Source organism: Aedes aegypti, chromosome 3 (genome assembly GCF_002204515.2).
Source record: "Aedes aegypti strain LVP_AGWG chromosome 3, AaegL5.0 Primary Assembly, whole genome shotgun sequence".
Lineage (NCBI taxonomy): Eukaryota > Metazoa > Arthropoda > Insecta > Diptera > Culicidae > Aedes > Aedes aegypti.
The window spans coordinates 310,216,471-310,226,526 of record NC_035109.1 but is presented as its reverse complement, the minus strand read 5'-3'; the positions used below and the strand labels follow the sequence as shown (position 1 = coordinate 310,226,526).

Below are 10,056 nucleotides of genomic sequence, written 5' to 3'. Positions count from 1 at the left end.
AATCTGTCAAAAATTGAAAAGTCGCGCCGTGGATAGGGTTACCAAGCTGGATTGGAAACCCTCAACAAGGGTGGTGAATTTGAGCAAGCCCAGCAGTTTTGAATGTTTTACACAATGGACCAATGCACGGGTTCACTATTTGACATTTTAGCGGTGCCGTGTTATTTATGTGACCATGGAAACCAGTGAATTCGGCACCGCTCAAACGTCAAATTAATGAACTCGTGCATTGGTCCATGGATTAATGCACGAGTTCACTATTTGACGTTTTAGCGGTGCCGTGTTATTTATGTAACCATGGAAACTAGTGAATTCGGCACCGCTCAAACGTCAAATTAGTAAACTCTTGCATTGAATTGCATTGCATTGAACACTAATATACTGCTTCGCGTTGAAAAATGGGTTAACCAACGTGCGAAGTTTGATTTTTAACCAACTTCGCAGCGTCGCAACTCGATTCTCAATAGTGCGCATAATGCACACGGTGAAGGGCATAGATGCGCACTATAGCAAAGCGACTCGCGAAGCGGCGAAGTTTGTCAAAAATCGAACTTCGCACGTTGGTTAACCGATTTTTAGTCGCGAAGCAGTATATTGTGGGTGGATTTCCTTATCGAACACGACGTTTCGAAACGGTCGTGAAATAGGCTGACCATAAGGTAAAAGGATAAAAACGGGACAAAAAATATAACAAAACCGGGACAATTTTTAAAACTTATAAATAGCGTTCTTTTGGAAGTTTTAAGAAAATTTGTAACAATTTTAAGCTTTTTGGAACTTACGAAAACTTGTTTATTTGGTGTCAGTCTAATGTTTTCGTTATGATGATCAATCATGAGTTAAAGTAGATGTTTTGAGGGTGTTGAGATTATTGAGCTTTGGAACTATTTTGAAAATTTTAAATTAGATTTCAAAATGTGGATTACAAGTAATTTTTAAACTTCAAATTAAAATGAAAAGATCATCCAGGCTGGTTCAGACAACTTCGTTTTTAACCTTCGCAATTCGTAACAAATTATGCACACTAATTTCGATGACAATCTTCCAAAATCTTTGAATTCTAGTGAAACGTTTGAAAATCGAAACGAAACCTTTGCAATTTTTGCATGATCCTTTCGAATATCTGTAGGAGTCTTCGAAATTTGTAAGAGTTAGCGTAGCATTAGCGTAGCGTTAGCGTTAGCGTAGTTACGGTATACTTCGTAGATTGGAGTCTTCGAAATTTGTAAGAGTAATCGCAAAGTCTTCCATAGGAGTCCTGGGATTTGAAATCCTAAAAATTCAAGCTTCTTTTCTTCCAAAAATCCAGGAATCTAACTGAAATCTTGAAACTTCTATCGAAATTCCACAATATATCTTTAAATTTTTCAAGATTTCAACCACCGCTCCATAATGATCAATCTTGGAAAAAATCCAGACGTTGCATAATAATGGACGCTCCCATATCCAATAGGGTGTTATAAATCTACATAAATTTTGAGAGACCCAAGATTGGACCGTAATATTACCGAGATCTTAGCAGAGTTGCTCGCTGTCACTATCAACGCTTCAAAGTTGCTGATTTGTACAGGCCGACTGCGATACAATTCGGATCAATTTATATCACATCAACATCATGCTGTCTACTCCATCACAAGTGCATTGATGGCGATCGACTATAGATATCACTGATGGGTTGAGTTTAGCCTTAAATTAAGCAGTTAAAATGGCAATTTATCAGTACGATATTTTTGACAGTGTTGCAGATAGAATGAAACTATTTGTTGGTCACTGAAAAACAGTAATTGCATGGATGATTACCACGTGATCACTCATTCCGCAGTGATTATGATCTAGAGTGCGATGTCGCATCACTGCTGTTGGTTGTCAAATCAAAGTGATATTGATAGCTCGCAAGTGATTGTGATAGTTTTAGACCATCGGCCATCAGCTGATATGATTGATATTAAGCAACTCTGGATCTTAGTAATCCAAACTGAAAATTAAAACCAAAAAATTGTCATGTTTGTTTGGAGATTGAGAATAGATTGGATTGCTGGTCTTATCTAAAAAATTGTTTTTTTTTCCAAATTTTAGAAATTAGCCTTTAATTTAGGTTAGATTTCAGAATATTTACAATTTTCATTAAAATATTTCATTTTTTTTTAATGAGTCGGGATTATTATAGGTCTTATATTAAAACTAATCAAATAGAATCCATGTATTGAAAAATTTTGTTAATTTGAATAATTTGATTATTTTAAGTATGAATTGCGAATTTTAACTCAATTGATAAGTTCTTCGCTAGAGCATGAAAAGGTAAAACATTAGTCAAGTCATTTGTTGATTACAAATCAAGTTTGACTCTGAATCAGCATCTGTTAACCACTAGAATAATAGACGAATATGATAAAAACTCGTGAAAATAATTTGATTTTTTTTACTTTACTGCTGTTATACACTGCTTTTTTTGTGGGGAATATCCTCAGTTCCGAAAATACGGGACAATTTGAGTATTTTCAATGAAACGACAGGACAGCTCGTCAAGGTGGTAAAAACGGTACTGTCCCGTAAAATACGGTACGTATGGTCAGCCTATCGTGAAAATAATCGTTTCTGCCTTTAGGGCCCATTCACAAATTTCATAACGCTGGAGGGGGTGGGTGGGTGTCCTTTAGATGTTACGGTTCATACAAAATTTTAAAAATATTCATACAAAATGCGTTACGAGGGGGTGGGGGTGTCAAAAAAAGCCATTTTAGCGTTATGAAATTTGTGAATGAACCCTTACTGCTGACTTCACTCTAAAATACGTCAAAACTGACAAATCAACCACGTGTTCTTTTGTTCACTCTTTCACTTACCTTCGGCTTCTCTTTCTTTTTTCGATGCAATGATATTTGTTTTGATGGGCAAGGTAAGAAAAATGTGGTGATTGATGCAAACCAAGGGTAATCTTTGTAAGGTGTAATGGAAAACGACGGTTCAAATAGGAAGCTTAACCGACCTTTGATTCCAGTGGCCAAGGAAAATCACAATAAACTCGCAGTGAAATCGGTTTGAAGTTCAACGGATACAATTTCAATTCTATATGGGCTCATTCATTTATTTCATAACGCTGAAATTGGCCTTTTTGGACACCCACCCACCCCTTGTACCGCCTGTTGTATGAATATTATTCAATTTTTGTATGGGCCGTAACATCGTTGGGACACCCACCCCAGTGTCTGCATATTTCAATATACAGTTAACAACGCCGATCCTCAGTAGGCTCCGTCATCGTTGAATTCTTCTTTGTGTGAATGTTTGTTTGACAATACATGCACGAATCTGGTAGAACGTGCATTCAGTTTTTCAATTACTTTTGCTACACTAATTCTCATCCACTACTGACATTCAAATTCAATTTCACTAGTGAAAAAAATCATTTCCGTCAGAATACCCCACACAACATCCGCAAATTGCAAAAGTTGTATTTTTTTATTAAAAGACAATCATGATTCATCAACTGGAGGCATCACATTGCCGTTTTCTTACACCAGTAATATAAAATTCATGTGTAATTTTTTATATTCAATTTTCAATTTCAGTGCCTCTAGGTGAAACTGAATTTTGAAATGACACCAACAGTGGGTGAAACTAATAGAGGCAATAAACTATAGAGGAAGAATGTCGCTGGCATCGCTGCAGGAATATCTTTTGCTGGCGGAGATAGGCGGGGCTATAAATGTCAACGCGAAAAAGTATGCAGTTTGACACTTATGTACCCGACATGTTTCTGAGCGAGAACAAAAGGAACAGCAGCGACATTCGTCCTCTATAGTTTTATATCTCTATTGTGAAACTGAATGTGTGCGTGTGTTGCACCCACTCTCTTTCTCGTCGCATTCGCACTCGAAGTCAGATTGGCTTCTTGCTAGCGGAGTTTGTTTTTGTTCGTTTTCGCACTGATCAGGTATCATTCGGCTGAATTTTTACGACACTGACCCACCCACCCTCTCTAGCGTTATGAAATTTGTGAATGGGCCCTATTATGTCTGGTTCATCATCAGCGGAGACCTACTTGGCACAGCCGTACAAGGCTCAATCTCTCTCAGAAAAGTGGCATGCTTGTGGAGGAACACAATCGTTGTTCGTCAATCAAGGTCCCCTTGGCGGTTTCTTCAATGTATCGGTAGAGCAGGGGATTGACCAATTCGGAAAGCTCGTTCGGAATCTTCGATAGGCATTCGATGATATTTCACAGTCTGCGAATTGAAAGGAAATTAATAGATCGTCATATACTTCTGAGGGGGAGAAAACCTAGTGTGCTGATGAACATGAACCGTTTGTTCAGACTGAAGATGTTTGGAAACAGGAAGCTATTTGCCTTGAACATCTTATTCTCGACGGCAGTGTTCATTTTTTCGACACGAACAAATTAGTTGAACCGAACAACCAACAAAAAAAAAATGCAGCTATCAAATCTAATCGTGTGCAGAAAAAAGAAGAAAATAAGAAATGATTGGAAGGGTGCCCAGATGTGCGGTGATGTGCCGAATAATGTGCCGGGCACAGTGAGCCGAGTTTCCCACCCCCTGGCATCACAGTCAATAATAAGGGCCCATTCACAAATTTCATAACGCTGAAGGGAGTGGATGGGTGTCCACGAAATGTTACAATTCATACAAAATTTGTTGAACATTCATACAAAAAACGTTACGAGGGGGTGGGTGGGTGTCAAAAAAGGCCATTTTCAGCGTTATGAGATTTGTGAACAAACCCTAATTGTGAAAGTGACCATTGAACAGATACTACCAGTCAAGGCGTGATCGTTTACGCGATGGTACAGTGGCACTAATTCATATTCGTACAGGGCATTGTTTTCACATCAAGTAGGTAAAAAGCTATGATATATCGAATTCAGATTTCTTTATGGATAATGGAGGTCTTAGGTGTCAACTATTGTTCAAAAATGGTTTCCATCAAGGAAGAAGCACCGTGTTTCGATAACCGTAACAATTTTTTGAGCTTCCAAGATAAGACCAGCAAGCGCAGTTATCCACCGACAAAAGTTGATGAAACAATGCTACAAAGTTGGATCTCCAACAGGGGTGGGAAAATCGGCTCACTTGAAATTGTGCCGAAATGTGCCGAGTGTGCGAGAGTGAGCGATCAAATTAATATGTCACATTTGTCTGATAGCACTGCAAAAACTGGCAACTGTGATTGTTTCATGAGAGATTGTTTTTGTTTATTTTTGAAAACTTCTAAAGCACCAACTGCAGTCTGAACAGATTTTAACTTGACGGAAGCCGCTATTAAAATTTTTGAACATATTTTCGGTAAGTTTGAAGTATATTTGTTTCTCAGACAACACATTACAAGAGCTCATTCATTTATTTCATAACGCTAAAATTGACCATTTTGGACACCCACCCACCCTCTTGTAAAGCTTTTTGTATGAACATTATTCAATTTTTGTATGGGCCGTAACATCCTTAGGTCACCCACCCACCCCCTCTAGCGTTATGAAATTTGTGAATGGGCCCCAACCTAATTACCGTGCACCCCCGCTAATTTGAACGGTACCTCATGCAAACCATCGGGGTTCATTTTTAATTCGAACATCTAGTCACCCTAGAAACGTGTTTCTGGTTATCTCTTTCACTGTTTTGTTTTGATTCTGCGTTCAGTTCCACAGCGTTCCATTTCACTTTACTCCGTTCCATGAGCTAAATGACGTTTGAACCATTTTTAATCTGAACGACGTGCAAGTTAGCGGGGTACAGATTAAAAAGTGTTCAGATTAGATGTGGTCAAACCAACGGGGGTACCCGGTAATACCATGATTAATACAACGTTTCAGTTCGATGGTAGAGAAATCGAGTGGATGCCCACCAGGGCAACGGATGTTCAAGGGATGATTGCTATACTATTTATTTGCGCTGCATAAGAACACCGAGAGAGTAAAAGCGATAACTCAAGCGTGTGCTAAAATAAAGGCGTAAGTCGCATGATCGATTATGTCTTCTGTGAATAAAGGCGACAAGATGCGGGTTTATCAGCATTTTTTCACCTCAGGACGCAAGATTGCATCGCTGCCTAGCGTCCTGAACTGAAAAAATGCTGACAAATCCGCATCTTGTCACCTTTATTCATAGAAGAGAGGATCGATGAAGAGAAATCGATCGTGCGACTTACGCCCTTATTCTAGCACACGCTTGAACTAGTGGTACGCATCAATGATCTGCGTCACTTGAGTAAAATCCATAACATTGAGCTCTCGCCGAGCGGTGTCACGAACACATGCGCAAATTTGCTGGTTGAAAATACTGCCATATGATTTTGCTGGGAACAGCTGATCTTTGTTTATATTTTCAACCAGCAATTTTTAAGTAGTGTTGGTGACATGTAACGTGTATGTACACGAACGCAGAAACCACTATTGCATGTGGATCGCACTCTGCACTTTTTCCCATCACTAACTTTAAAACGCATTTCTCAAACTAGCTGGGCACATCGCATCAATTCACCATTCAAACAAACGCACATTCCGACAAGCCCGCCACCGAAAGACAGCTGTCAGACGCAAAACTCACCACCCTCACCGGAAACAGTAACCGAAACGTCATCGCACTCAGCCGCTGCTGTCACTGCGCCGTTGCGTTCTTTTTCCGGTAAACTTGGTTGCTGTCGAACACATTTCGGTGCTAGCAGCGTAAAGTTTTTCCCTCTTTCGTCCACAATGGTCGTAAGTGTCCGGTCGGGTTTTGGTGCCACCGTGTAGCGCCGCATTCGCTGGTCGCGGAGAATGTGAATTTGTGCGAAATTAACGGTGATTATTCGGAGAAAAGTGGAAACAAAAGTTTTTGGAAGATCGAATAGATGATGCCCGAGCTTGACGTTTCCGATTCGCTCAGCGACCAGCAAATGCAGCAGTGTTTACAATGGTGGTAAAGTGTGAGCCGAACTAATCTGGCGTTTTATTTTGTGTTCCGCTTCAGAATCTACGCCAGAGAAAGAAGACCAGGAAGCTACGTGGTCACGTCAGCCACGGTCATGGTCGTATCGGTAAGTTCGAATGTTTACAACAGAAGAGCGCTTGTCGAGAGTACAGAAATGTTTGATGAGGAGTGTGCCATCAGGTTTATTCCGATATTCCTTCGGAAAATTCTCATTACGGATCATGTACTGTTTGTGCCGGATTGAGAATTTACGGTGTTGTGGTTATTGTTATTATTAAATATCAAACAAGATAACTACTCGTCGAGCGCCTTTCAACGACGATCAAAAGGTTATGTATGGAATCTACAATCCTTGTCCATCTTCCAGGCAAGCACCGTAAGCACCCTGGTGGTCGCGGTAACGCTGGTGGCATGCACCATCACCGCATCAACTTCGACAAATACCACCCTGGATACTTCGGCAAGGTCGGTATGAGGAACTTCCACTTGAACCGCAACCACAAGTACTGCCCCACGATCAACCTGACCAAGCTGTGGTCGCTGGTCGGCGAGGACAAGCGCATCGAGTGCAAGAAGGACCAGACCAAAGTGCCAGTGGTCGACCTAGTGAAATTCGTAAGTTGCTCTTCAATTTCCTAGACACTTTCTCTAATCGTGAGCTGGTATCCTATAATGATGAATTCGATGTACGGGCGGTCAGAATGCATACAGTGTACTTTTTCATGCAAACAATCCTGTTGATTGTACATTTCTGAATAATTATACCACCACGACTCAACATCCGTACAAATCATCAAACAGAATAATTATTGTAAGCTAACGGACATCTTTCTTTTCTTCGTCTCCATTCTTAGGGTTACTTCAAGTTGCTCGGCACGGGACACATCCCCAAGCAGCCCATCATCGTAAAGGCCAAGTTCTTCTCCCGCAAGGCCGAGAACAAGATTAAGATGGCTGGCGGTGCCTGCATCCTGAGGGCGTAAATGTGAAAACAAAACGTCGTAACACATTCTTTTTATTAAGGCAGTAAGGAAGTAAACACGAGAGGAAAATACAGATAATCGGTTGAAAATTAATCTTGTGCTCCTCGGTGTTTGTGTTTTGCAATGGATTCATTGAGAAACTATCGATCTGGAGCTCTTCGAGTGCACGGAAGGTAACGAAAGGGAACCTGCCAAAGTTTCTTCCCCGAAATAAGCGATCAGCTGTTCTTAAATGTCTCGTAAAATGGTATATTAGTATTCGTACATTGCCTGTAAAAGCATATCAGTCGCATCTTTGCAAAGTTTCCTATTCATATGGACAGACAGCACATAACAATATTTAAAAAGTTAGCATAGAAGTTCGCCTTCCATTTGTCATCTACAAAGCGGTGTCTTCCGTAAAAGTATTTGAAACACAACTAAATGCAGGGGTGGTTTCTTTTTAGAAGTTTGGTAATTATTTTATTACAAGTCTCTATTTTTAATAGAAGATATTTAAAGTCTCTTTTCTAATCAAAATGGTCTTTATTAATTCTCTGTTAAAATTCTGCTTTTCAGGGGAATCCTAAAGAAATTTATATGCTTATTAATCCAATTAATTTTTCAGTCTTTCTCATCTCATTTTGAATTCAACTCGGTTTGCCTCAAGAATGGCTCAAAGTTTCTCCTGAAAATCTATTAAGAACTCTTCAATAAACTCAACTTGTGGTTTTATTAAATTCCCTCAGATTTTTCTCCAGGAAATCCTTTAACATTTCTCTAAGAGATCATTTAAAATTTGAACAATTCTCCATGAAATCTTCCATATTTCAGTTAAGTCTATCTTTCAAACGACTTCGAATAACTATTTCTATACTATTGAAACAGTTAATTGACTTTTTGACTTATAAGTACAGAATCATTACCTTCCTCCAAGACTTCCTCAAGAATAAGGGATTTTTTAAGAGAATCTTACAAGATTTTATCAGGGTTTTCCACAGAAGTTTCTTCAGAGATACTGAAGGATTTATTTTAGAAATATTCTTGACAATTTCCTGAAGACATCCATGGACATCCTGGACAAATGATTGGAACCAACCTGTTCAACAAGGACAAGCGCATCGAGTGCAAGAAGGACCAAACCAAGGCTCCAGTGATCGTCCTAGTGAAATTCGTAAGTAGATCTTCAGCATATTAGACACTTATTAGGGCTTATTCGACGAGTGGAGTGAGGTGACAATACTCCACTAGAACGAAGTGACTCATCGTGTAAATCAAACGGGGTCTCACCTCATTCGAGTCGAGTATTGTCAGCTGGCGAGAACGAGGTCTCTCACCTCACACCACTCGTGGAATGAGCCCAACTTTCTCCAGTCATGAGCTGGTATCCTTTAATGATGAATTCGATGTACGGGCGGTCAGAATGCATACAGTGTACTTTTTCATGCAGTCAATCCTGTTGATTGTACATTTCTGAATAATTCTACCACCACGACACGACATTCGACTCCAAGACCATTTTGAACTAACGAATATCTTTCATTTCCTTCGTTCCCATTCTCAGGGTTACTTCAAGTTGCTCGGCACAGGATACATCCCCAAGCAGTCCATACTGTTAAGGCCAAGTTCTGAGGGCGTAAATCCTAAAGAAAACACATTCATTTTATTAAGCCATAAGGTGAAGATGTCAAACTTAAAATTTTTAAGAGCCCAACCTGGAAAACAGAACGCCCGTTTGAGATGAAAACATAACCGATTGATCACCACCAGCTAGTGACCAATAGATTAAGTTTTCAGCTTAAACGGATGTTTGGTTCTCCAAATTTGTGCTAAGGAAGTAAACTCAAGAGGAAAATACAAACAATCGATTGAAAATGAATTGGTGCCCAGTGTTTTGCAATAGATTAATTGAGAAAAGATCGACCTGAACCTTCCGGAGTATTTTTTTTTATACATGGAAATCTGCAAACAAACGCCTGAGAAGGTAATTCAGGAAGTGTAGGGATGGTGTCTAGGGTAGATGTACCAATAGTGGAGGTACTAAGCACGATTGAACTTCATTTAACCTCCTTAATTCAAGAAGCACAATTATTGCACATGTTGATGTTGTACCGGGAAGTAACAACCATTGACTTAATGAGAAAAATGATTTCATCGTAGTAATTCAC

General features: G+C 39.6%; 1 protein-coding gene across 1 annotated transcript; it reads left to right on the top strand.

The window, feature by feature from the left end:
* Nucleotides 1-6,551: 6,551 nt before the first annotated feature.
* LOC110677919 (60S ribosomal protein L27a) lies at nucleotides 6,552-8,002 on the top strand. Its single transcript, XM_021849934.1, has 4 exons — nucleotides 6,552-6,712; nucleotides 6,966-7,032; nucleotides 7,294-7,541; nucleotides 7,781-8,002. The coding sequence occupies exons 1-4, from the start codon at nucleotides 6,707-6,709 to the stop codon at nucleotides 7,907-7,909; spliced, it is 450 nt and encodes a 149-aa protein (XP_021705626.1). The 5' UTR covers nucleotides 6,552-6,706; the 3' UTR covers nucleotides 7,910-8,002.
* The last annotated feature ends 2,054 nt before the right edge of the window (nucleotides 8,003-10,056 follow it).

Excerpts from the sequence above, each read along its gene's own strand:
- LOC110677919 (XM_021849934.1), top strand. Across the intron at positions 7,033-7,293 it reads CCACGGTCATGGTCGTATCG|GCAAGCACCGTAAGCACCCT; the intron begins GTAAGTTCGAAT and ends TCCATCTTCCAG. Across the intron at positions 7,542-7,780 it reads TGGTCGACCTAGTGAAATTC|GGTTACTTCAAGTTGCTCGG; the intron begins GTAAGTTGCTCT and ends CTCCATTCTTAG.